The 27,998-nt window shown below is 46.8% G+C and overlaps 1 protein-coding gene across 1 annotated transcript; it reads right to left on the reverse strand.

The window, feature by feature from the left end:
- Nucleotides 1–254: 254 nt before the first annotated feature.
- Nucleotides 255–27,998, reverse strand: LOC139230275 (cytochrome P450 2J2-like). The gene is made up of 5 exons (XM_070862104.1): nt 27,783–27,998; nt 24,276–24,438; nt 17,308–17,460; nt 8,358–8,518; nt 255–335 (listed from the first exon to the last, which is right to left on the reverse strand). Exons 1-5 carry the CDS (start codon nt 27,996–27,998, stop codon nt 255–257), a joined length of 774 nt encoding a protein of 257 aa, XP_070718205.1.

Here is a 27,998-nt window from a genome sequence, read left to right on the forward strand (position 1 = left end):
CTGAAACCCTCATCCGTACCTCTAGACGCGACTATCCCAATGCTCTCCTGGTTGGCCTCCAACAACAACAATGAATTGCATTTATATACCGCCTTCAACGTTGTAAAATGTCCCAAGGCGATTGACTCATCGTACGCCGGAATTTTTGGCCCAGTGAGTCACAAGGCTTAGAAACTTCAGTTTACGAAATAGATCGCAAGGAAAAACTCGCCTCCTATGACCTCAGAACGTCCCAAAAAACTGCTTTAAAGTCTTTAGGAACAATCTACAAGATGCAATGCAGCAACCTGCCAAGGCTTTTTCAGCAGCAACTCCCAGCCTGTGACCTCTACCACCTAGAAGGACAAGGGCAGCAGCTGCATGGGAATCAAAGCACATGGTATTGGGGGTAATATACTGGCGTGGATAGAGAATTGGTTGGCAGACAGAAAGCAGAGAGTTGGGATAAACGGGTCCTTTTTGGAATGGGAGGCAGTGACTAGTGGAGTGCCGTAGGGCTCAGTGCTGGGGACCCCAGCTCTTTACAATATACATCAATGATTTGGATGAAGGAATTGAGTGTAATATCTCCAAGTTTGCAGATGACACTAAACTGGGTGGCGGTGTGAACTGTGAGGAGGATGCTAAGAGGCTGCAGGGTGGCTTGGACAGGTTAGGTGAGTGGGCAAATGCATGGCAGATGCAGTATAATGTAGATAAATGTGAGGTTATCCACTTTGGTGACAAAAACACGAAGGCAGAATATTATCTGAATGGCGGCAGATTAGGAAAAGGGGAGGTGCAACGAGACCTGGGTGTCATGGTTCATCAATCATTGAAAGTTGGCATGCAGGTACAGCAGGTGGTGAAGAAGGCAAATGGCATGTTGCCCTTCATAGCAAGAGGATTTGAGTATAGGAGCAGGGAGGTCTTACTGCAATTGTACAGGGCCTTGGTGAGGCCTCACCTGGAATATTGTGTTCAGTTTTGGTCTCCTAATCTGAGGAAGGACGTTCTTGCTATTGAGGGAGTGCAGCGAAGGTTCACCAGACTGATTCCAGACATATGAGGAGAGACTGGATCAACTGGGCCTTTATACACTGGAGTTTAGAAGGATAAGAGGGAATCTCATCGAAACGTATAAGATTCTGACGGGCCGGGACAGGATAGATGCAGGAAGAATGTTCTCGATGTTGGGGAAGTCCAGAACCAGGGGACATAGTCTTAGGATAAGGGGTAGGCCATTTAGGACTGAGATGAGGAGAAACGTCTTCACTCAGAGGGTTGTTGATGCCAGTTCATTGGATGTATTCAAGAGGGAGTTAGATATGGCCCTTACGGCTAAAGGGATCAAGGGATATGGAGAGAAAGCGGGAAAGGGGTACTGAGGGAATGATCAGCCATGGTCTTATTGAATGGTGGTGCAGGCCTGAAGGGCCGAATGGCCTACTCCTGCACCTATTTTCTATGTTTCTAAGAAGGCGGCTCACCACCACATTCTCAAGGGAAATTAGGGATGGGCTTAGCCAGCGATGCCCACATCCCATGAACAAATAAAAAAATTGGAACAGTAGTAGGCCATTTAGACCCTCGAGGTGGTTCTGCCATTCAATTAGATCATGGCTGATCTGCAACCTAACGCCATATACTTTTGATATTGGAATGAAGTACTTTTGGAGTGCAGTCATTGTTGTAATGTGGGAAATGTTGCAGTCAATTTGTACACAGCAAGGTCCCACAAACAGCAAAGTGATAATGACCAGATAATCCATTTTAATGGTGTTGGTTGAGAGATAGCTATTGGCCAGGACACCGGTGGAGAACGCCCCTGCTCTTCTTCAAAATAGTGCCGTGGAATCTTTTACGTCTACCTGAGAGGGCAGATGGGGCCTCGGTTTAACGTCTTATCCAAAAGATGACACCTCCGACAGTGCAGCGCCCCCCATCAGTACTGCATTGGGAGTGCCAGCCTAGACTTTGTGCTAATACAAAAGTAAAATTCTGCAGGTAATAGAATCTAAAAACTGAAAATGCTGGAAATCTCAGTGGGTCAGGCAGAATCTGTGGAGAGAGTTAACGTTTCAGGTCGATGACCCTTTGTCAGAACTGGCAAAAGTTCGAAATGTAACTGTAATAGAACACCATCTAATGGACCACTGTGGTAATGCAATTGCTGAAGTAAATGCAATGAAAGCATCATGTGACAAGGTTACATGATACGTTCCTGCAGAGCCATCTTGTGTACGTGTGTGTCTGTGATGTCGTAAAAAAGATATGTTATAGACTCTTAAGGAAGTGCAAGGGGCAGTGAAAGGGGGAGGGAAGGAAAGAACAAAAGAGGTCTGTGATAGGGTGCAAGGCAGGAGAAATTTGAGAGACAAAAGGAATAATGGGCCAAATTGTGATGGTAATGCCACAAGTTAGGAAACAAAAGATGAGTCTAGATAGGGTGTGAATGGCGGAATAATTACCAGCTGCCGTGGGAAACAGAGAGAAAATTAAAAATATAGCGGGGGGGGTGGGGGGATGGGGGGGGGGGGTGGGGAGTTTGTAAAAAAAAGGGAGGAAAGGGAACAAAAAAGGGTCAGAGGTTATGGTTTGAACTTGTTGAACTCGATGTTGAGTCCAGAAGGCTGTAAAGTGCCTAATTGAAAGATGAGGTGCTGTTCCTCGAGCTTGCGTTGAGCTTCATTGGAACAGTGTAGGAGGCCGAGGACGGAGAGGTCAGAGTGGGAGTGGAGTGGAGAATTAAAGTGACAGGCGACTGGAAGCTCGGGGGTCACACTTATGGATTGACTGGAGGTTTTCCGCAAAGCGGTCACCTAATCTGCGTTTGGTCTGCCCAATGTAGAGGAGACCGCATTGTGAGCAGCGAATACAGTATACTAAATTGCAAGAAGTACAAGTAAATCGCTGTTTTACCTGGAAGGAGTGTTTGGGGCCCTGGATGGTGGGAGGGGAGGCGGTTAAAGGGCAGGTGTTGCATCCCCTGCGCGTGCACGGGAAGGTTCCATGGGAAGAGGAGAGGCTGCTGGGGTTGACTGTGGAATGGACCAGATGTCGCGGAGGGAGCAGGCCCTTAGGAATGCTAAGAGAGGAGGGGAAGATGTGATTGAGGGTGGGATCACGCTGGAGATGGCGGAAATGGCGGAGGATGATCTGTTGAACGTGGAGGCTGGTGGGGTGAAAGGTGAGGACAAGGGGAACCCTGTCGTGCTTCTGAGAGGGAGAGGAAGGGGTGAGAGCAGAGGTGCCGGAAATAGAACGGACACAGTCGAAGGCCATGTTAACCACCGATGAGGGGAATCCTCGGTTGAGGAAAAAGGAAGACATGTCAGAGGCACTAGTGTGGAAGGTGGCGTCGTCAGAGCAGATGGAGAAACTGGGAGAATGGAATGGAGTCCTTACAGGATGCAGGGTGGGAGGAAGTGTAGTCCAGGTAGCTGTGGGAGTCAGTGGGCTTATAGTGAATGTTTGTCAATAGTCTATCCCAGAAATGGAGATAGAGAAGTCGAGGAAGGGAAGGGAAGAGTCGGAGATGGCCCACGTGAAGGTGAGGGAAGGGTGGAGATTGGATGCAAAGTGAATGAATTTTCTAGTTCTTTACGTTTACATCTCTGGAGTGAGACTTGAACCCACGACCTTCTGACTCAGGGGCGAGAGTGCTACCCACTCCAATAAAAAAGACTGGTGTGGGGTCGAGCCAAATTACAACATAACTTTGGGCACAGATCAGTGACGTACTTATAAGCTTCTGCCAACACTACTCTGCAGCCAGCTCCGAAGAGGCTTATGAGAGGTGCCTAGCACTATCCTTTTACCAAGTCCTGGGAAATCTTCCAAAGATTGGCATTTTGTACCGTGGGGAGTCGCATTAGCAAATTATCACCACACTAAAAGGTGGCACACAGCACTGGAATCTTCTGTGAATAAGACCCCTCAGGATATTTAATCACATCCTTCCAGAATATCAATCCAATCATCTTCCATTGCAGCAGGTATTGTGTCTGAAGTGACTATTGGTCCCCATCCACCCCTTCCTGGCAATCCATTTCAGTTATTGCACACCCTCTCCATGATTAATATTTCCTGTTGTGTTCGAAGTCTCTTTCACAAGTTTGAAGATAAATCCTGTTGTTGCGGTGTACGTATTGGTATAAGAACATAAGAAACAGAAGCAGGAGTAGGCCATTTGGTCCCTCGAACCTACTCCGCCATTCAATAAGATCATGGCTGATCTGATTTAGGCCTCAACTCCACTTTCCTGCCCGCTCCCCATAACCCTTGACTCCCCTGTAGTTCAAAAACCTGTCTATCTCCACCTTAAATATATTCAATGATGCAGCCTCTTTCGCCCTCTGAGGTAGAGAATGTCAAAGATTCACAACCCCGAGTGAACAAATTCCTCCTCATCTCCATTTTATATGGGCGACCCCTTATACTGAAACTATGCCCTTAGTTCTAGATTCCATAAGGAGAAAATAGTATGTTGGCCTTCATTACAAAAGGATTTGCATCTACCTTGTCAAGCCCCCTCAGAATCTTATATGTTTCAATAAGATCGTCTCTCATTCTTCTAAACTCCAGTGAGTATAAACCCAACCTGCTCAACCTTTCTTCATAAGACAACCCCTTCATCTCAGGAATCAACGTGGTGAACCTTCTCTGAACTGCCTCCAATACAAGTATATCTCTCCTTAAATAAGGAGACCAAAACTGTACGCAGTACTCCAGGGGTGGTCTAACCAATGCCCTGCACAGTTGTATCATCTTGGATTAATTTGTTCTACACTAAGTACCTCATAGATGTGGAAAAATGTGGAGAAATGTGAAGTTATCCACTTTGGTAGGAAAAATAGAAAAGCAGAGTATTTTATAAATGGTGAGAGATTGTGAAACGTTGGCGTTCAGAGGGACCTGGGTGTCCTTGGATCCGAATCACTGAAAGTTAACATGCAGGTACAGCAAGCAATTAAGAAAACGGCTTTATTACAAAAGGATTTGAGTACAAGAGTAAAGACGTCTTACTGCAATTATATAGGGCCCTGGTGAGAGCATACCTGGAATATTGTGTAGCTTTGGTCTCCTTACCTAAGGAAGGATACTTGCATAAGAGGTGTGCAACGGAGGTTCACCAGACTGTATCCTGGGATGGGGGGATTGTCCCGTGAGGTGAGATTGAGTAGACTAGGCCTATATTCTTTCGAGTTTAGAAGAATGAGAGGTGATTTCATTGAAACATACACAATCCTTACAGGGCTTGACAGGGTAGATGCAGGGAGGATGTTTTCCCTGGCTGGGGAGTCTAGAACCAGGGGTTACAGTCTCAGAATAAGGGGTCAGCCAGTTAGGACTGAGATGAGGAGAAATTTCTTCACTCAGAGGGTGGTGAATCTTTGGAATTCTCTACCCCAGAGAGCTGTGGAGGTTCAGTTGTTGAGTATATTCAAGACAGAGATCGATAGTTTTTTGGATATTAAGGGAATCAAGGGCTATGGGAATAGTGCTGGAAGGTGGAGTTGAGGTCAAAGATCAGCCATGATCTTATTGAACGGCGGAGCAAACTCAAATGGCCTACTCCAGCTCCTAATACTTATGTCATGTGATCTCTATGTGGTCCCCTCTTCTGAAGGCTGAAGCATACTAACAAGTCATTCCTTACAGCTCTCATACTAGGATCAGCCTAGTTGTTCTCCTCTGGACTACTCTAAAGACTGGATGGTGCCTTATATATGCAGTACTCCATGTATAGTCCATAGAGCTTCAACATGACTTGAAGAGATTTGAACTCGCGACGGTATAATGCAGCGCCTTAATTGCTTTCTCACATTATTTTCACATACTAAGCGAGGAGTCCACCAACACAACTGCATCTCTTTCAACCTCTCTCTTGGCAAGTCCTCTCCCACTGATAGATTACACATACCTCTTATCTTTACTTCCAATATGCAGTTCCTTGCAATTTCTCTATATCGATCTTTATTTGACATTGATCAGCGCGGGTAGAAGCCCTATTGTGTCAGCCAATGGCTCAGTGGGTAGAAGACGTGTTTCTGGGCCATGGCTCATTGTAATATAACAGTTTAATATCAGGGCGATATATCAGTGTAGTACTGTGTATCACTAGTATAAAGAGTAAGGGGACTACTTTCTCCCAGTTCTTTAGGTGCTAAAGAGTCTTCAAGATAACCAAGATGGGGTCTTGAGCTGCAACGCCAGTTTAGCCCGCCTTTAGCGCAAGACGCCATCTTGGTACAGGAGTTTACACACACGCTAGGAATGTCCACCCCAAGAATGTTTCAGGCTCTGATGATCTGCTCTCTCAGGTTGACTCCTAATTGGTCCTAATGCTCATTAAAGAAGCGGCTACTTGTTGTGATATCATCTGAAAACACTGCCTCAGTTTCCACATGTACGCTGACGACACCCAGCTCTACCTCTCCACCACTTCTCTCGGCCCCTCCATGGTTTCTAAATTGTCAGACTGCTTATCCGACATCCAGTACTGGATGAGCAGAAATTTTCTCCAATTAAATATCCCTCTTGGAGTCACTGGCTAGACAATGGCTTCGGTCTTCCCAAGATTTAATTGGAGAAAATTTCTGCTCATCCAGTACTGGATGTCGGATAAGCAGTCTGACAAATACGGGGGAGCCAATTTAAAACCGAGTTGAGAAGGAATTTCTTCTCCCAGAGGGTTGTGAATCTGTGGAATTCTCTGCCCAAGGAAGCAGTTGAGGCTAGCTCATTGAATGTATTCAAATCACAGATAGATAGATTTTTAACCAATAAGGGAATTAAGGGTTATGGGGAGCGGGTGGGTAAGTGGAGCTGAGTCCACGGCCAGATCAGCCATGACCTTTTTGAATAGCGGAGCAGGCTCGAGGGACAAGATGGCCTACTCCTGTTCCTAATTCTTATGTTCTTATGTTCTCTCCCTAGCATCTATCTGAGGCTAAACCAGACTGTTCGCAACCAAGGCATCATATTTGACCCTGAAATGAGCTTGTGGCTACATATCCGCGGCATAACTAAAACTGCTTATTTCCACCTCCATAACATTGCTCACCTCCGCCCCTGCCAAAGCTCTTCTGCTGCTGAAACCCTCATCCATGCCTTTGTTACCTCTAGACTTGACTACTCCAACACACTCCTGGCTGGGCTGCCATATTCTACACTACGTAAATTGGGGTCATCCAAAACTCGGCAGCATATATCCTAACTCGCACCAAGTCACGATCACCCATCACCCCTGTGCTCGCTGACCTACACTGGCTCCCAGTTAAGCAAAATTCTCATCCTTGTTTACAAATCCCTGCATGGCCTCGCCCCTCCCTAGCTCTGTAATCTCTTTCAGCCTCACAACCTTACGAGATGTGTGCGCTCCTTAAAGTCTTCCCTCTTGAGTGTCCCTGATTATAACTGCTCCACCATCGGTGACTGTGCCTTCAGCTGTTTGGGCCCTAAGCTCTGGAACTCCCTCCCTAAACCTCCCCGCCTCTCTACCTCTCTTTGCTCATTTAAGATGCTCCTTAAAACCTACCTCTTTAACCAAGCTTTTTGGTCATCTGCTGTAATTTCTTCTTCTGTGGCTCAGTGTCGAACTTATCTGTTTTGTCTTACTGTGAAATGCCTTGGGACATTTTGCTACGTTAAAGGTGCTATATAAATAAAAGTTGTTGTCGTTTGGGTCAGAAGATTGTGGGATCAAGTCCCACTCCAGGGACATGAGCATAAAAAATCTAGGCTGGCACCCCCAGTGCAATGCTGAGTAAGTGCTGCACTGTTAGAGGTGCCATCTTTCGGATGAGACGTTAAACCTGCTCTCTCAGGTGGACGTAAAAGATCCCATGGCATTATTTCGAAGAAGAGCAGTGGAGCTCTCCCCGGTGTCCTGGGCCAATATTTATCGCTCAATCAACATAACAAAAAAACTGATGATCTGATCATTATCACATTGCTGTTTGTAGCGATTGATACTCCCTTGTGGGACAAAAAAATTGGCTTGAGTCCTTAAAAATCCTCTATTTCACACTTTCATCTCCGACCCCCTGTCCAGACTGCGGGCAGTTATCAGTGTCCCGTTGAGCACTGATTTATTAGCAAGGTGCCAGGCTAGGTGATTTGAGAATTTCAAAACTGAGATTGTTAGATTTTTGTTAGGCAGAGTATCAATGGTTACAGAACCAAGGCGGGTGATGGAGTTAAGACACAGATCAGCCATGAGCTAATTGAATGGTGGAACAGGCTCGAGGGGCTGACTGATCTCCTCCTGTTCCTATGGTCCAGTTTCTATAAACCACATTTTTGACATCTGTATCCCTATTTTAATAAGGATGTCCCCTTGTCCCTGAGGAAAGGAAGTCCGTTTCTTTTACCTGTACCCATAGTGTTGTCTGAATCTTCATGATCTCATCAATCAGTTCTATCAGTTGCCTGAACATCTTGTCTTCATAATGGAAACGTTTCCCAAAAACCACTGAGCTAATTACGTTGGATACAGCACTGGTGATTTTAGAATTGGGATTAAAGGGTTGACCTGTACAAAAAGAGAAAGTGGGTGAATGTGAAAGATTTGAAAGAAACACTTTCATTTATATAGTGCCTTTCATGATCACCGAAAGCCTCAAACGCTTTACAGCCAATAAAGTACTTTTGGAGTGTAGTCACTGTTGTAATGTAGGAAACGCGGCGGCCAATTTGCGCACCACAGCAAGCTCCCACAAACAGCAATGTGATAATGACCAGATAATCTGTTTTTTTGTTATGTTGATTGAGGGATAAATATTGGCCAGGACACCGGGGATAAACTCTGCTGCTCTTCTTCGAAATAGTGCCATGGGATAGAAACATAGAAAATAGGTGCAGGAGTAGGCCATTCGGCCCTTCTAGCCTGCACCGCCATTCAATGAGTTCATGGCTGAACATGCAACTTCAGTACCCCATTCCTGCTTTCTCGCCATACCCCTTGATTTCCCGAGTAGTAAGGACTTCATCTAACTCTTTTTTGAATATATTTAGTGAATTGGCCTCAACAACTTTCTGTGGCAGAGAATTCCACAGGTTCACCACTCTCTGGGTGAAGAAGTTTCTCCTCATCTCGGTCCTAAATGGCTTACCCCTTATCCTTAGACTGTGACCCCTGGTTCTGGACTTCACCAACATTGGGAACATTCTTCCTGCATCTAACCCATCAGAATTTTAAACGTTTCTATGAGATCCCCTCTCATTCTTCTGAACTCCAGTGAATTTAAGCCCAGTTGATCCAGTCTTTCTTGATATGTCAGTCCCGCCATCCCGGGAATCAGTCTGGTGAACCTTCGCTGCACTCCCTCAATAGCAAGAATGTCCTTCCTCAAGTTAGGAGACCAAAACTGTACACAATACTCCAGGTGTGGCCTCACCAAGGCCCTGTACAACTGTAGCAACACCTCCCTGCCCCTGTACTCAAATCCCCTCGCTATGAAGGCCAACATGCCATTTGCTTTCTTAACTGCCTGCTGTACCTCCATGCCAACCTTCAATGACTGATGTACCATGACACCCAGGTCTCGTTGCACCTCCCCTTTTCCTAATCTTTCACCATTCAGATAATAGTCTGTCTCTCTGTTTTTACCACCAAAGTGGATAACCTCACATTTATCCACATTATACTTCATCTGCCATGCATTTGCCCACTCACCTAACCTATCCAAGTCACTCTGCAGCCTCATAGCATCCTCCTCGCAGCTCATACTGCCATCCAACTTAGTGTCATCCGCAAATTTGGAGATACTACATTTAATCTCCTCGTCTAAATTATTAATGTACAATGTAAACAGCTGGGGCCCCAGCACAGAACCTTGCGGCACCCCACTAGTCACTGCCTGCCATTCTGAAAAGTACTCATTTACTTCTACTCTTTGCTTCCTGTCTGACAACCTGTTCTCAATCCATGTCAGCACACTACCCCCTATCCCATGTGCTTTAACTTTGCACATTAATCTCTTGTGTGGGACCTTGTCGAAAGCCTTCTGAAAGTCCAAATATACCACATCAACTGGTTCTCCCTTGTCCACTCTACTGGAAACATCCTCAAAAAATTCCAGAAGATTTGTCAAGCACGATTTCCCTTTCACAAATCCATGCTGACTTGGACATATCATGTCACCTCTTTCTAAATGCTATGACATCCTTAATAATTGATTCCATCATTTTACCCACTACTGAGGTCAGGCTGACCGATCTATAATTCCCTGTTTTCTCTCTCCCTCCTTTTTTAAAAAGTGGGGTTACATTGGCGACCCTCCACTCGATAGGAACTGATCCAGAGTCTATGGAATGTTAGAAAATGACTGTCAATGCATCCGCTATTTCCAAGGCCACCTCCTTAAGTATTCTGGGATGCAGTCCATCAGACACTGGGGATTTATCCCATCAATTTCCCCAACACAATTTCCCGACTAATAAGGATTTCTCTCAGTTCCTCCTTCTTAATAGACCCTCTGACCCCTTTATATCCAGAAGGTTGTTTGTGTCCTCCTTAGTGAATACCGAACCAAAGTACTTGTTCAATTGGTCTGGCATTTCTTTGTTCCCCGTTATGACTACCCTGATTCTGACTGCAGGGGACGTACGTTTGTCTTTACTAACCTTTTTCTCTTTACATATCTATAGAAACTTTTGCAGTCCGTCTTAATGTTCCCTGCAAGCTTCCTCTCATACTCCATTTTCCCTGCCCTAATCAAACCCTTTGTCCTCCTCTGCTGAGTTCTAAATTTCTCCCAGTCCCCAGGTTCACTGCTATTTCTGCCCAATTTGTATGCCACTTCCTTGGCTTTAATATTATCCCTGATTTCCCTTGATAGCCACGGTTCAGCCACCTTCCCTTTTTTATTTTTACGCCAGACAGGGATGTACAATTGTTGTCGTTCATCCATGCGGTCTCTAAATGTCTGCCATTGCCCATCCACAGTCAACAACTTAAGTATCATTCGCCAATCTATCCTAGCTAATTCACGCCTCATACCTTCAAAGTTACCTTTCTTTAAGTTCTGGACCATGGTTTCTGAATTAACTGTTTCATTCTCCATCCTAATGTAGAATTCTTCCCCAAGGGGCCTCGCACAACGAGATTGCTAATTAATCCTCTCTCATTACACAACACCCGGTCTAAGATGGCCTCCCCCCTAGTTGGTTCCTCGACATATTGGTCTAGAAAACCATCCCTTATGCACTCCAGGAAATCGTCCTCCACCGTATTGCTTCCAGTTTGGTTGGCCCAATCTATGTGCATATTAAAGTCACCCATTATAACTGCTGCACCTTTATTGCATGCACCCCTAATTTCCTGATTGATGCCCTCCCCAACATCACTACTACTATTTGGAGGTCTGTACACAACTCCCACTAACGTTTTTTGCCCTTTGGTGTTCTGCAGCTCTTCCCATATAGATTCCACATCATCCAAGCTAATGTCCTTCCTAACTATTGCATTAATCTCCTCTTTAACCAGCAATGCTACCCCACCTCCTTTTCCTTTTATTCTATCCTTCCTCAATGTTGCATACCCATGGATATTGAGTTCCCAGCCCTGATCATCCTGGAGCCACGTCTCTGTAATCCCAATCACATCATATCCATTAACATCTATTTGCACAGTTAATTCATCCACCTTGTTACGGATACTCCTTGTATTAAAACACAAAGCCTTCAGGCTTGTTTTTTTAACACCCTTTGTCCTTTTAGCCCTTTTTGTTTCTTGCCTTTGCTTACTCGGCCTTCCACTATTGCTTTTTACCTTTCTACCATCTGTTTCTGACTCCATATTACTTCGCCCTATCTCATTGCATAGGTTCCCATCCCCCTGCCATATTAGTTTAATCACTCCCGAACTGCATTAGCAAATGTTACCCCTCGGACATCAGTTCCAGTCTTTGACATCCGCAGACAAGGCCGCGGTTTAACATCTCATCCGAAAGATGGCATGTGTGAGGGAGCAAAGGTGGACTGTGCCATTGTGAAGAGGCTGCCCAGATGAGGTAGGGTTTTGACCTGCGTCACTTCACTCTCAAGATCATTTATTAACAGTTTCCAACTCACAATATCCAGCTGATGTTCAGAGAGGCACATAGTTTGAAAAATAACTTATTGCTGGCTGAGCAGGGGAGTTCTCCATCAACAATTTTTATCCCTCCACCAGCATCACTAAAACAGATTATCTGGTCACATGTGTGGGAATTTGCTGTGCGCAAATTGGCTGTCGCCTTTCCTACATACAACAGTGACTGAACTTCAACAATACTTCATTGGTTGTAAAATGCTTGAAGTCGTGAAAGGCGCTATATAAATGCAAGTTCTTTGCTAGCTACAGCCTGTCCAGCTGTGTGATGTTGACTGAACTGGGATTAATTGCTGTTCCCTCCCTCATACCTAGCATTCCAATAAAACTTGGCAAGGGTGCGTTATTAGGAGGGTAAGTTATCTCAGCATTTACACAGTGAGAGATCCCCATCAAAAATGACCCTATAGTTTTTCTTCTCTTGAGTGCCTGCCATCTAACTGGCAACAGTGCACAGTAGAGTGAGCGAGATCACATGGTTTCAGGTGGGGTGGAGTGTATATGTTGTGATGCACAAGGTATCGCAATTGTGTGGGACAGGCTCGATGTATCAGATGGTCTTTACCTATCTGTCATTGTTCGTATGTTCATACAAAAATAAAAAATACAATTTTTTTTAAATGGCCTTGTTTTTTTTCTCTCTCGCAAGAGTGTCCCAGTTATCAATCTTCAATTCCTGGGTCAATGCAGGCGGGATGGCAGCCTTTTATTGTGATCCTGCCATGACAAGTTAAGGAGATAAAACACAGAACTTACTGTTATATATGGTCCAAGGGATCTCATAATCTCTTGGGAGCACAGGTATTTAAGGAGGCTTCACAGGTTGGAGAGGCACTCTGGAGACCTGCAATAAACGGTCACACTTCACTTTGAGCTCATAGTGTTCAGTCTGACAACTGGCGACGAGATACAGATAGCGAACCCAAAGATGCAGAGAACAGTGGGCATCCTGCCGAAATTTTCAGAGGGAGATGATTGGAAACTTTTGTGGAGCGACTCGACCAATACTGCAAGGCCAACGAGCTAGATGGGGAAGAGAGCGCTGCCAAATGATCCTCCTCACCATCTGTGGGGCACTAACGTATGGCCTCATGAAGAATCTGCTCACTCCAGCGAAACCCACGGAGAAATTGTACGACGATTTGTGCACACTGGTCCAAAAGCATTTGAACCCGAAGGAAAGCGTTCTGATGGTGAGATACCGGTTCTACACCTACAAAAGGTCTGTAGGCCAGGAAGTGGCGAGTTACGTCGTCAAGCTAAGACACCTTGCAGGACATTGCGAATTTGAAGGACATTTGGAGCACATGCTCAGAGACTTTTTCGTACTTGGCAGTGGCCACGAAACCATACTTCGCAAACTTTTGACTGTAGAGACCCCAACCTTGAGTAAGGCCATAGCGATAGCCCAGGCGTTCATTGCCACCAGTGACAATACGAAGCAAATCTCTCAGCACCCAAGTGCTGCTACAAGTACTGTGAACAAAGTGATGTTGTTTTCGAATCGTAACGTACAGGGCAGGGCACACATACCTGCAGCTACACGTCCGCAGATGTCTCAGAGTCCACTATCAAGGGTGAAGAATACAAGGCCATTAACACCTTGTTGGTGCTGCGGGGGTGATCATCGTTTCCATTCATGCCGATTCAAAGAGTACGTTTGCAAGGGCTGTGGAATAATGGGACACCTCCAACGAGTGTGCAGGTGAGCTGCAAAGCCTGTTAAATCTGCAAAACACCATGTTGAAGAGGAGGACAGATCCACGGAGGATCACGATGAACCAGAGCCTCAGATAGAGGAGGCAGAGGTACCTGGGGTGCACACATTCACCACGAATTGTCCCCTGATGATGCTGAATGTTGAACTAAATGGACTCCCGGTGTCAATGGAGCTGGACATGGGCGCGAGCCATCATGGGCAAAAAGACTTTCGAAAGAGTGTGGTGCAACAAGGCCTCAAGGCCAGTCTTAACTCCAGTTTGCACTAAACTAAGAACTTACACTAAAGAACTGATTCCTGTAATCGGCAGTGCTACCGTAAATATCTCCTTCGATGGAGCGGTGCACAAGCTACCACTCTGGGTGATACCGGGCGATGGTCCCATGCTGCTCGGCAGGAGCTGGCTGGGAAAGATACGCTGGAACTGGGACGACGTCCGAGCGCTATCACCCGCTGACGACACTTCTTATGTCCAGGTCTTAAACAAATTTCCTTCGCTGTTCGAACCAGGCATCGGGAAGTTCCAAGGAGCAAAAGTGCAGATCAACCTAATTCCGGGGGCGCGACCCATCCATCGCAAGGCGAGAGCAGTACCGTACATGATGAGAGAAAGAGTAGAGATCGAGCTAGACCTGCTGCAAAGAGAGGGCATAATTTCACCGATCGAGATCAGCGAGTGGGCCAGTCCTATTGTCCCAGTCCTCAAGGGAGACGGCACCGTCAGAATCTATGGCAATCATAAAGTAACTATCAATCGTTTTTCCCTGCAGGACCAATACCCACTACCAAAGGCCGACAACTTCTTTGCAACGCTGGCGGCAGGAAAGACATTCACGAAGCTGGATCTGACTTCAGCCTACATGACGCAGGAACTGGAGGAATCATCAAAGGCCCTCATCTCCATCAAACGCACAAAGGTCTTTTTATTTATAACAGATGCCCGTTTGGAATCCGATCAGTGGCGGCGATATTCCAGAGAAACATGGAAAGTTTACTGAAGTCGGTCCCGCACACTGTGGTCTTCCAGAAAGACATCTTGGTCACAGATCGGAACACAGTCGAGCACCTGTAGAACCTGGAGGAGGTTCTTAGTTGACTCAACTGTGTGGGGCTCAGGTTAAAACGTTTGAAGTGCATTTTCCTGGCGCCTGAAGTGGAGTTCTTTGGAAGGAGGATTGCGGCGGACAGCATCAGGCCTATCAACGTGAAGACGGAGGCAATCGAGAACACACCGAGGCCACAGAACGTGAAGGAGCTGCGGTCGTTTCTGGGACTCTTGAACTACTTGGTAACTTCTTACCGGGTCTCAGCATACTGCTAGAACATGTCTTACTATGAAAAGAGGGCGAATGGGTTTGGGGCAAAAGCCAAGAAAATGCCTTTGTAAAAGCGAGAAAATTGTTATGCTCAAACAAATTGCTTGTGTTGTATGATCCATGTAAGTGTTTAGTACTAGCATGTGATGCGTCGTCATATGGCGTTGGGTGTGTATTGCAACAAGCTAATGATTTCAGGAAACTGCAACCGGTTGCTTATACATCCAGGAGTCTGTCTAAGGCTGAGAGAGCCTACAGCATAATTGAAAAAGAAGCGTTAGCGTGTGTCTATGGGGTAAAGAAAATGCATCAATACCTGTTTGGGCTAAAATTCGAATTGGAAACTGACCATAAGCCACTTATATCCCTGCTTTCCAAGAGTAAAGGGATAAATACCAATGCATCGGCCCGCATCCAGAGATGGGCGCTCATGTTGTCCACATACAACTACGCCATCCACCACAGGCCAGGTACAGAACACTGCGCCGATGCTCTCAGTAGGCTGCCATTGCCCACCACGGGGGTGGAAATGGCGCAGCCCGCAGATCTAGCCATGGTTATGGAAGCATTTGAGAGTGAGCAATCACCCGTCAATGCCCGGAAGATCAAAACCTGGACAAGCCAGGAGCCCTTATTATTTCTAGTCAAAAGCTATGTGCTTCACAGGAGCTGGTCCAGTGTCCCAGTGGAAATGCAGGAAGAGATAAAGCTGTTCCAGCGGCGCAAAGATGACATGTCTATACAGGCAGACTGCCTTCTGTGGGGCAATCGAGTAGTGGGCCCCAAGAAGGGCAGAGACACCTTCATCAATGACCTCCACAGTACCCACCCAGCCATCGTAATGATGAAGGCGATAACCAGATCCCAAGTGTGGTGGCCCGGTATCAATGCAGACTTAGAGTCCTGCGTTAACAGCTCGCAGTTAAGCAATGTACCCAGGGAGTGCTGCTAAGTTTATGGTCTTGGCCCTCCAAACCGTGGTCTAGGGTACTTGTCGACTATGTAGGCCCGTTCTTGGATAAAACGTTCCTTGTGGTTGTAGACGCGTACTCCAAGTGGATTGAATGTGAGATAATGTCGGCTAGCACGTCCGCTGCCACTACTGAAAGCCTGCGGGCCATGTTTGCCACTCACATCTTACCCAATGCTCTGGTGAGCGACAACGGGCCATGTTTTACCAGTGCTGAGTTCAAAGAATTCATGACCCGTAACGGGATCAAACATGTCACATCTGCCCCATTTAAACCAGCGTCCAATGGTCAGGCAGAGAGAGCAGTACAAACCATCAAGCAAGGCTTGAAGAGGATAACTGAAGGCTCACTGCAGACTCGCCTATCCCGAATCCTGCTTAGCTAGCGCACGAGACCCCACTCACTCAGTGGGAGCCCACCTGCTGAACTGCTCATGAAAAGAGCACTTAAGACAAGGCTCTCGTTAATTCACCCTGATCTACGTGAACAGGTAGAGAGCAGGCGGCTTCAACATAGTGCATACCATGATAGTGCAAATGTGTCATGCGAGATTGAAATCAATGATCCTGTATTTGTATTGAATTATGGACAAGGTCCCAAGTGGCTTCCCGGCACTGTCGTGGCGAAAGAGGGGAGCAGGGTGTTTCGGGTCAAACTTTCAAATGGACTCATTCATCGGAAACACTTGGACCAAATTAAACTCAGATTCACGGACTATCCTGAGCAACCCACCTTGGACCCTACCTTTTTTGATCCCCCAACATACACACCAGTGGCAACCGACACCACAGTTGACCACGAAGCAGAACCCATCATTCACAGCAGCCCTGCAGGGCCCAACACACCAGGCAGCCCAGCAAGGCCAGCTGCACAGCAGCCCAGCGAGGGCCCAACAAATGATTCAACAACACCAGCTTTCACACCGAGACGATCAACCAGAGCAAGAAGGGCCTCAGATCGACTCACATTGTAAATAGTTACATTATTGACCTTGGGGGGGGGGCGGGGGGGGAGTGTTGTTTATGTATGTGGACTTGTATTTACTCTGTACAGCCACTGTACAGTCGTAAGGGATCCCATAATCCCTTGGGAGCACAGGTATTTAAGGAGGCTTCACAGGTTGGAGAGGCACTCTGGAGACCTACAATAAAAGACTAAGGTCACACTTCACTTTGAGCTCACAGTGTTCAGTCTGACTCTTTCTCCATACACAACACGTACCTTCTGATGCTTTGAAGACTTCAGTCAGATAGCGGACTTCTTCCAGAATTTTCTCCTCAAAGGCAATTTTGCCCAAACCAAAGTTTCTCAAAACCGTTAGTGTAATTCTCCGTTGCTGTTTCCAGGACTTCCCGTAGGGGGCCATGATAATCCCTGGCAGAAAGGAGGAAAAGAGTGGATAATTAATAATAACCAGTTTCCTCCACCTGTCTTCTGAGAACAAAGAGAAATTTCCCAGCACATCGGTGACCCAATAATTCACTTACAACCTCGCGATATAGCTGGGAAAATAAATCTGTGCTATTGGGACTGGGTAGGAATGAGATGGCTAATTTCAGGCGTTAATTTTTGCTCACACAATGACAACCATTTCGAGACCGACGCTGTGCCTCAACAACAACCTGCATTTATATAGCGACTTTAGCGTAGCAAAATGTCCCAAGAAGCTTAACAAGAGCTTTATCAATAAAAGCATTGTTGACACCGAGCCACAGAAGACAGATAATCAAAAGCTTGGTCAAAGAGGTAGGTTTTAAGGAGTATCTTAAAGGAAAGACTTGCGTTTATATCGCGCCTTTTACGACCACCGGACGTCCCAAAGCACTTTACAACCAGTGAAATACTTTTGGAGTGCAGTCACTGTTGTAACGTGGGAAACGTGGCAGCCAAACTGCGCACAGCAAGCTCCCACAAACAGCAATGTGATCATGACCAGATAAACTGTTTTTTTGTGATGTTGATTGAGGGATAAATATTGGCCAGGGCAGCGGGGATAACTCCCCTGCTCTTCTTCGAAATAGTGCCGTGGGATCTTTTACGTCCACCTGAGAGAGCAGATGGAGCCTCGGTTTAACGTCTCATCCGAAGAAACCAAACTTTTAATTAAACACTGAAGGCAAGAACTGTGAAGTTGTGGGAATACTCATTATATAAAGACAGGAACATTGGAAGCAAAAATTGGTTATGGCATCCTAAAGCTGAATTTTTTGCTTTGCCGATGGTGGCCCTGTGATCTTGCACAACAGCATGACATGCAGCTCTTGAGGGTATGCTACTGGACTCACACTCCACTCCACTGCTTCAATTAAGAAACGTTTCAAGTGCAAATTGTAGCTTATGGTGCCTTAATATGGGAAGATTGTGACACAATTCAATAATGTCAAATTGCAATGTAAGGTGACTTCATTGTGTAGATGTCCATGCTCATTTACGCAGGTGTGAAGAGTCATCATCGTAGGCAGTCCCTCGAAATTGAGGAAGACTTGCTTCCACTCTAAAAATGAGTTTTTAGATGACCTAACAGACCAAAGAATGGCAGCTTCCCGTCTACTGTTTACAATTCATCGCATTAGCAATCATTTCAACTGTAGCAGATGAGATAAACAAAATGTCTGAGATTCTTCCATCAACATTTTTCAGTGTTATTTTTCTCCAATTTTCAATGACACCTAAAACCCCCGAGGAGAGACTGGATCGACTGGGCCTGTATTCACTGGAGTTTCGAAGGATGAGAGAGGATCTCATAGAAACTTATAAAATTCTGATGGGACTGGACAGGTTAGATGCAGGAAGAATGTTCCTGATGTTGGGGAACCAGGGGTCACAGTCTAAGGATAAGGGGTAAGCCATTTAGGACTGAGGAGAAACTTCTTCACTCAGAGAGTTGTTAATCTGTGGAATTCTCTACCAGTCGTTGATGCCAGCTCATTGGATATATTTAAGAGGGAGTTAGATATGGCCCTTACGGCCAAAGGGATCAAGGGGTATGGAGGTAAAGCAGGAAAGAGGTACTGAGGGAATGATCAGCCATGATCATTGAATGGTGGTGCAGGCTTGAAGGACCGAATGGCCTACTCCTGCACCTAGTTTCTATGTTTCTCTTCAGATGGCTATTGATGTGTGAAGTACTTCCCTCATGTTCGGTTTTTTATTTGGGATTCTAGTCCATGGGCTCTCGTTTCTACCACAACACACGGCATCCGCCAACTGTCAAACTGTCCCACCAAGTGCCTCAAAATGGACCGATTGTTCCCGAACTGACGCCCACCCGCTTCACAAGGATTGCTTAAAAGGCTTTTTGGACGCTAGAACTAAGGAACACAGCCACTCTCGTGTGTTGTTGCCACTACCCAAGGGGCGGATCAACGGGGGGAGCCCGGCCAAAGATGGAGGCCCGCGATCTCTCAAACGGCAGCTCGACCTGGGAGACCGCGTGGGCGGGAAGTCTGCGCGCGCCTGTACGTCGCCGGTGCCTGTTGGACTGCCGCGCGCCTGCCTGCACCAGCGCTGGGGCACGTGGTGTGCGCGCCTGCCTGCACCAGCGTTGGGGCACGTGGTGTGCGCGCGCCTGTGCGTCGCCGGCGCCCGTTGCACTGCCTCGCGCCTGCCTGCACCAGCGCGCGCCTGTACCCTCGCTGGGGCACGTGGTGTGCGCGTGCCTGTGCGTCGCCGGCGCCCGTTGGGCTGCGCGCGCCCTGTGTTGTCAAGAGCCTCGCGCCCAAAGCGCCAAACGCCTCCTGCTCCCAGTCTCGTGAAATCCGCTCGCCCTCGCCCGTTGCTCTGCGGCTGAGTAACTTCAATGGTGAAGTAAAAGTCGGCATAACTTGGCGTTTGGTAGGACACTTTAAATGAAAAATAAAATGTTTAATTTTTTTTTTTTATTCGTTGCCAATCTTTCCAATTCTTTGTCAAATCACAAACGCCAGAGGTCACCTTGCACACATCAAGGATCACTCTGCGCCAATGCTCTTAGCCAAAAGGCCGAGAGCCACTGCACCGTTCCTGGAAGTACTGCAATACCAGGTTCGTGCCATGGAGGTGGATGGGTCAGGCCCCCCACACACCTCCGTGGAGGTGGATGGGTCAAACCACCCACCTCCTATTTCTATTTTGTTTAATGCACCACCTACACTGCAGCAGTGACCGACCGCCCCAGGGCACCCCAAGGCTGTGAAAGGTGCTATACAACTGCAAGACCCTCTTAATGTAAGCGTGCCTCGCTGGTAAGAGGTAAAACTGAGATAGGGGCGAAAAAAAAAATTCCGGATGGCCCGGATTGAGGCGGTGACACTGTCCGGTCGCTAACTTCACGCCGGGCGACGTTTACCGCCTCCCACCGGGATATTCACTTTTAGCGCCTCAGGAGGGGAGTGGAGCGCTAAGGGAAGCTTTGCACACACCTCTAAGTCTAGCGGTAACAAAGGCGTGGATGAGGGCTTCGGCAGGAGATGAGCTGAGGCAAGGGTCGGAGTCGGGCGATGTTACGGAGGTGGAAGCAGGCAGTCCTGGTGAGGGAGCGGGGATGTGGTCAGAAGCTCAGCTCGGGGTCCAACACAACACCGAGGTTGCGAACGGACTGGCTCAGCTTCAGACAGTTGGCGAGGATGGAAGCGGTGGATCGAGAGACTCTGTTTTGGCAAGGACCCCGTGCAGGAGTTGTGATTCGGGTGGAGTCGGAGGGAGGGGCGGGCGAAAGCCCTGCTCCACCCACTACACCCAAAATAGAGAATCTGGTGCCTTTAATTCCAGAAACAAGTGGGAAGCTATACTTACGGGGTGCGTGGCAAAATGTTGTCGTCTTCAAAATAAACCACAAAACATGCAGGTGTTAAGATTCCCCTCCAACATAACTAAACCCCTTTCATACATAACAGCCAACATCTTTCTTTCCATTACACTTATCCAGATCTTATTAAAGGATATAGAGGCAGTGAAGAAAGTGCAAAGAATGATATCAGAACTGAGAGTTATTCCTATCAGGAAAGATTGCACAGGCGCTAGAAAAGGAAAGGCTGAGAAGTGACCTAATGGTGTTTAAGATTATGAAAGGGTTTGATAAGGTTTGATAAGGTAGAGTTGGGGCTGGATTTTCGGTTGTCTAACGCCTCAGTTAGTGACCAGAGGGGACGTTAATGGGAGCGTGAGAGGTTACCGTCCGGGAGCGCAGCTTTTAGCGCCCCGACCGAAAATTCTTTAGAGGCTCACTGGGGGCACAAACCAGTAGCGCCTGGCTGCTGACTATCAGTGCGATCCTGACATCAGTCCTGGTGCCCCCTGCTGTTCTGCGCAACGACTGATTTAGCGCCCCTGTCAGCTCTTCGCCCGAACCTGACGAATTTCTGGGGCGGGGGGGCGCAAACTTTTTCAAGGCGCTAAAATTACCGCTCCGCCTGGGTTACCGCCCCAAATGAGGCGCGATCGAATTTTTCCCTCCCGAGGTGTTTCCAATTGTGCACGAGACTAAGATTAGGGGTCATCAATACAAGAACGTCACCAATAAATACAATGGGGAATTCAGGAGACATTTCTTTACCCACAGAGTGGTGAGAATGTGGAACAGGGAGTGGTTGAGGTGAATAGTATAGATGCATTTAAGGGGAAGCTAGATAAGCACACGAGGGAGAAAGGGTTTGATAAGGTAGACGTAGAGAAGGTGTTCCCACTTGTGTGAGAGGCTAAAACTTGGGGTCATCAATACAAGAACATCACCACTAAGTCCAATGGGGAACTCAGGAGAAACTGAACGCTGATGTGGAGTATAAACGCTGGCATGGACCAGTTGGGCCATTCTATGTAAGTCTTTCCTGAAGGTTATAACTCGTTCTGATCACACGATGGAGGTGGCCATTCTGCATCCTGTGTGAGTATGGACAGTGAGTTTTGGGAGGTCATTACAGCTAATTAAGTACTTTTCGAAGGGCACAGTCACAGCTGTAATGTAGGAAAAAGTGGCAGCCAATTTGCACACAACAGTAGGATAAATGACCAGCTAATTTGATTTAGGGACGTTGGTTGAAGAATAAATCTTAGCCAGTTTACTACTCCCCTACTCCATTGAATAGTGCCGAGGGATCTTTTATGTCCACCTGAGCGGGGAAACGATGCCTCGGTTTAATGTCTCATCCGAAACACGCCATCTCCGACAGTGCAGCACTTCCACTGCACTGGACTGAAGATTCAGCCTAGAATATGTGCTCAAGTCTCTGGAGTGGGGCTTGAACTTAGAGGCGGGAATGCTTACCACTGACCCAAGGCTAGCACCTAGATTAGCAATCAAGAACAGGAACTCTATCCCAATTTGTTTCCCCCACCCCCCCACATCTGGTACTGTCACTCCAGCTGAGCTCACATAACCCAGCACAGATCAGGGCTCAGTTCCACACCAGTCAATGGTTGGGTTTTCGGCTTTGCTGATTTTGGGGTTGTAATGGCAGTAGAGCGGTAAAGTTTGCACCCAGGAACAGTTTGCGCTTCAGTCAGCAAAATGTGCAGCTGGGCCCTGAGTGTGGAGTGGAGCATACCTCCTCTCTTAGGGCACTAGGCCGGCTGAGCTTGCGAAAGTCCCGAGCGAAACTGCCAGCCTGGGAGCGTTCTGAGAGAAAAAAAAAAACGAATAAAAACAGCAAAAACATTCCCAATAAATAACTCACGCCATTACAACATAAATCGCAATAAAAAAAACTATCACACTTACCAGAGGTCGACATTACTTACCTCACTACAGCCACTACAGCTCGGACCGCCCGCTTTTACAGGTGGTCCCAGGAGGGTGCGTTGCAGAGCGTTACGGGTCAGGCAGGAGCGTTGCACACCGGCTTGCCACTTCCGGGCGGTAATGCTCCGCGCTCCATCGAAACCAGTACCGAAAATCCCGATGGGGCGCTAGAAGCTGGCTGCCCGACCAGAAGAGCTCATCGCTGCCATTTCCGTCCCTCTGGGGCGAAAACAGGCGGCCACAAGCCGGAAATCCAGCCTATGTACTTATACACTGCCACCTGCCACCCTCTTTAAACTTCAGCTCATCCAAAGCTCTGCTGCCCATGTCTAAATTCGCACCAAGCCCCGCTCACCCATCAGCCCTGTGCTCGCTGACCTACATTGGTTCCCGGGCTGGCAACACCTCGATTTCAAAATTCTCATCCTGGTTTTCAAATCCATCCATGGCCTCACCAGTCCCTCTCTCTAAAACCTCCTCCAGACCTACAATCCTCCGAGATCTCTACGATCCTCCAATTCTGGCCTCTTGCGCATCCCTGATTTTAATTGCTCCACCATTAGCGGCTGTGCCTTCAGTTGCCTGGGCCTTAAGCTCTGGAATTCCTTCCCTAAACCTCTACCTCTATCTCATCCTTTAAGATGCTCCTTAAAATCTGCCTCTTTGACCAAAGCTTTTGGTCACCTGTCCTAATATCTCCTTATGTGGCTCGGTGTCAAATATTGTTTATAAGGCTCTCCTGTGAAGCACCTTGGGATGTTTCACTACAATAAAGGCACTATATAGATACAAGTTGTTGTTGTGATAGTAACTTTCCAGAGCATTATAGGAAAATGAAATTAATTCATTGAAACTTTATTGGGTGACCGCTTTGCGGAACACCTCAATTCAGTCCGTAAGCGTGACCCCGAGCTTCCGGTCGCCTGTCACTTTAATTCTCCACTCCACTCCCACTCTGACCTCTCTGTCCTCGGCTTCTTACACTGTTCCAATGAAGCTCAACATAAGCTCGAGGAACAGCACCTCATCTTTCGATTAGGCACTTTACAGCCTTCTGGACTCAACATCGAGTTCAACAAGTTCAGACCATAAACTCTGCCCCAATTCCGCCCCCTCTCCCTCTCCATGGCAATTGTTGATGATTCTGCCATTCCCATTTACACCTCATCTAGACTCTTTTGTTTCTTAAGTTGTCCCATTATCATCTCTTTTTGCCTCGCACCATCATACCTTTTGTCTCTTAATCTCTCCTGCCTTCCAGCCTATCCCAGATCTTCCCTTTTCTTCATTCCTCCCCTCCCCCCTTTCCCTGCCCCGACACTTGTTCAAAAACCCGTTACATCTCTAACTTTTTCCAGTTCTGACGAAGGGTCATCGACCTGAAACATTAACTCTGTTTCTCTCTCCACGGATGCTGCCTGACCCGCTGAGTATTTCCAGGATTTTCTGTTTTGATTCCATAAAATCTTAGTACCTTGACCTTTCGTTAAATCATCAAGTAGAGGAAAATGAGGCCGCCCGGCAAATTCTCTACCATTTTGGACAAGGGCCTCTTGAATGATCTCAAACCCATTGAGGACAATCATAGGTATCCAGAGTGTGTAGCACGTCAAAAGGTTCCCGTACTTCGTGGAGAGCTGTTTTGGGGGTCAGGGAAGGAAAGAACAACAAAAGATGATGTGCGGTTTTGTATGTTTCTTTTCAGTTTAACAAAAGGAAATGTTTGAAAACAAATGTCGCTACATGATGAACTTTCATAGCAGACTACTTTAGAAACTTACTTATTGCAAAATTACACAGAATGTACAGGACAGAAAGAGGCCATTCGGACCAACTGGTCTATGCTATTGTTAATGCTCCACACGGGCCTCCTCCCACTCCTCTTCATCCCAACCTATCAACATATCCTTCTATTCCGTTCTCCCTCATATCTTTATCTAGCCTCCCCTTAGATCTATCTGTATGGTTCGCCTCAATGAGGAAGCGAATGTCACATCCTCACCACACTCTGAGTAAAGAAGTTTCTCCTGAATTCCTTCTTGGATTCATTAGTGACTATCTAATATTTATGGCCCCGAGTTCTGGTCTGCCGCACAAGTGGAAACATCTCTACATCTACCCTATCGAACCCCTTTACAATATTAAAATCTCTGTAAGAAGAACTGGATATTCTCTTAAATATTTCTTCCATTCACTTGGTCATTCCTCATTTTATAGCATGTTAGGTAGAAGGAAGGTTAATCACTGTACCTTATTGTAAAAACACCTTCCAATTCCTGCTGAAGGAACCAGAGGAAGGGCTAAGTTGCGTGATGCAAAAGCAGTGACCAGATTGAAAACAGAAGAGATAACCAATCAGAAAGTAGTGATGAGATGACACTAAACTTGGGTATTAAAGCCTGTTGATTCTCTGAGTGAAGGAAGATGGAGGGAAATCAGGAACTAACTGTGAAGGAGCAAGAAAGACTTGCTTTTCTATAGCACCTTTCATGACCTCAGGACGTCCCAAAGCACTTTACAGCCAATGAAGTGCTTGTGAAGTGTTGTCACTGTTGTAATGTAGAAAACGCGGCGGCCAATTTACACACAGCAAGCTCCCACAAACAGCAATGAGATATTGACCAGATCATCTTTTTAGTGACGTTGGTTGAGAGATAAATATTGGCCCCAGGACAGGAACCATCAATATAAAAGACGGCCAACAATGTGAATGTTTTTGCAGGGTGTCTCGCTGCTGCCTTGCTGTGATGGTGAAGGTGGTCACGTCTTGCAAAGTGGGTCAGCCACCCGATGAATGCATTCCCGTGCTGCCCCCTGGCTGATATGACAGATCTCCCCCATGGCTGCCTGAAGTTAGTCTGCGCCATATAACGTTGTGTGTGGTTGTCAGCTTCACAGCTACAGAAGCCCCCGATTTTAACTCGGGGTGGGCTTGGGGCGGGGCAACAGGGAAGCCCCGATGGACTCCCTCGGCGCAAGACCCAGGCCATTTTAACTCCCCTTCTCCCTGTTGTCTCCCATCCAAAGCTGACGGGAATAATGTAAAAGCCGCCCAGAGAGGGTGGATGGTGAAATTGGGCGGGTGGCCAATTCTGCCACCGACCCAAGGAATGGACACCCACAGGGCCGGATTAAGGGCCTGATGGGCCTGGGGCAAACTGATCCAATTGGGCCCATATTTATGTTTGTTCAAGTTCATTACATTATATGATTCTGAGTAGTAAAACATAGGCCAATATATTCAACAATGAAAGCATATGTTCTGTATCAAGTAGGCATATATTCTGAACCTGGTAACATTGCAATACGAGGTTCCTATACATATATACAAATTTCTCTCAATTTGGTGGGCCCATTTTCTTTGGTGGGACTAAGGCTGCAGCCTCATCCGCACCATGGTTAATCTGCCCCTGGACATCTGACATAACGTTAGTCCTGGGAGGATGGCGGGAGTGGGGGGTGTGTATGGAGTCTCAAACAGCGTCTAGTGATGTGAGCAAATGGGAAGGCCGGGTACGGAAAGTTCCGAGGGTTCCTTGTGAGGCCCTGTCTGCTCCTGATCTGGAAGAAAATTACTTCTTCCTCCTGGCCCAAGAGTAACACTCTCAAAAAAAAAATTAGCGTTCCTAAATGCAAATCCTCTTTGCCAGTGAGTTTCCTGGTGTCGCCCAACAGGCATCTGGAATTCGCCGGTCTCAGGTAAATGAGGCCAGGGGCCCAATATCAGGTGACACTCGGGCCTACCCGTTCCGAGCGCGAACCAATTTCTCGGCCTCTGTGTTTAAAATATGACAGAGGTTTTCAAATACATGAAGGGTTTTAGGAGAGCAAATAAGGAGAGACTGTCTCCAGGGACAGAAGGGTCGGTAGCCAAAGGGCACAGATTTAAGGCAATTGGCAAAAAGAACCAGAGGCGACATGAGGAAAAAAGAAAATGTTAGGAGACGATTTCTTATGATCTGAAACGCATTGCCTGAAAGGGCGGCAGAAGTAGATTGAATAACTTTTAAAAGGGAATTGGATAAATACTTGGAAGTGGAAAAATTTGCAAGGCTATGGGGGATAGAGCGGGGGAGGGGAGTGGGACTAATTGGATAGCTCTTCCAAAGTGCTGGCAGACACGATGGGCTGAATGGCCTGCTTTGTGCTGTATCATTCTGTGACTGCTTCCTTTGCTCTGTGGTGATCTTAAATTTATGCCCCAGTGTGACCAGTGTAAACACTTTCCCTCACTTATTAAAAACCCATCATATCGCCTCTGTCAAATCTCCTCCACCTAATCTGTTCTGATGGGAAAAGAAGGCCCAGATTCTCCAGTCTGCTCACAGCCAAAGCTTTTCATCCAATGTTGTGTGCCCACCCACTGCAAAAGTAAATATAAACATTTTTTAATTGGCCACAAACACAAAATAATTTTAAAGGTGTTTGAATAGTAAAATGATTTTTAAAGAATTTATTTTAATATTTATTTTCACCCTTATGCTGGTAAATGAAGGCCTTAAGCTTTTAGAAACATTGAAACATAGAAAATAGGTGCAGGAGTAGGCTATTCGGCCCTTCGAGCCTGCACCGCCATTCAATGAGTTCATGGTTGAACATGCAACTTTACCAGGCTCAAGAGTTTCACGGACGGCAAATAGTCCAGCAGATGCCCATTTCCGGGGGATGCGGAGGAACTGTTGGGAGGATTCTTGACAGATTACAAGTTCTGGGTTTTCGTGGGTGCACGGAAAATCCAGGCCATTGTGTGCACATCCACTGCAAAAGTAGTAAATCATTAATCCCCGCCCACCCCCTCCCCCCACACACAAACGAAAGGCAACAACAAAGGGACAGATGTGCAACATTGATCTTTGCAGGTGACATGCTCGGAAATACATTTTATTTCCTTAAAGCAGAAGTCAAACAAAAATCACAAAGCGAGACTTGGGCTCTGTTCAGATTACAGACAGAGAGAGATCGGAGCTGGAGCAGCCGTTACCTCAGTTAGAGCATGGTGGGGTGCCAGGCTCCTGGCGAAGATATTTCCAGCAAGTGACCACATGGGTGGTCCTGGTGGGAGTCCGCTAGATCGCCTCACTTTCATCAGCGACACCAGCGTTAGAAACACCGCCAGGAAGATCAGTAGAGTTTGTAGATCGAGACAGCGGATCCAACAGAAAGGTGTCGCCTCCAACAACCGCTTCATGACTTCCAT

This window comes from Pristiophorus japonicus, chromosome 19, assembly GCF_044704955.1.
Source record: "Pristiophorus japonicus isolate sPriJap1 chromosome 19, sPriJap1.hap1, whole genome shotgun sequence".
In the NCBI taxonomy this organism is placed as follows: domain Eukaryota; kingdom Metazoa; phylum Chordata; class Chondrichthyes; family Pristiophoridae; genus Pristiophorus; species Pristiophorus japonicus.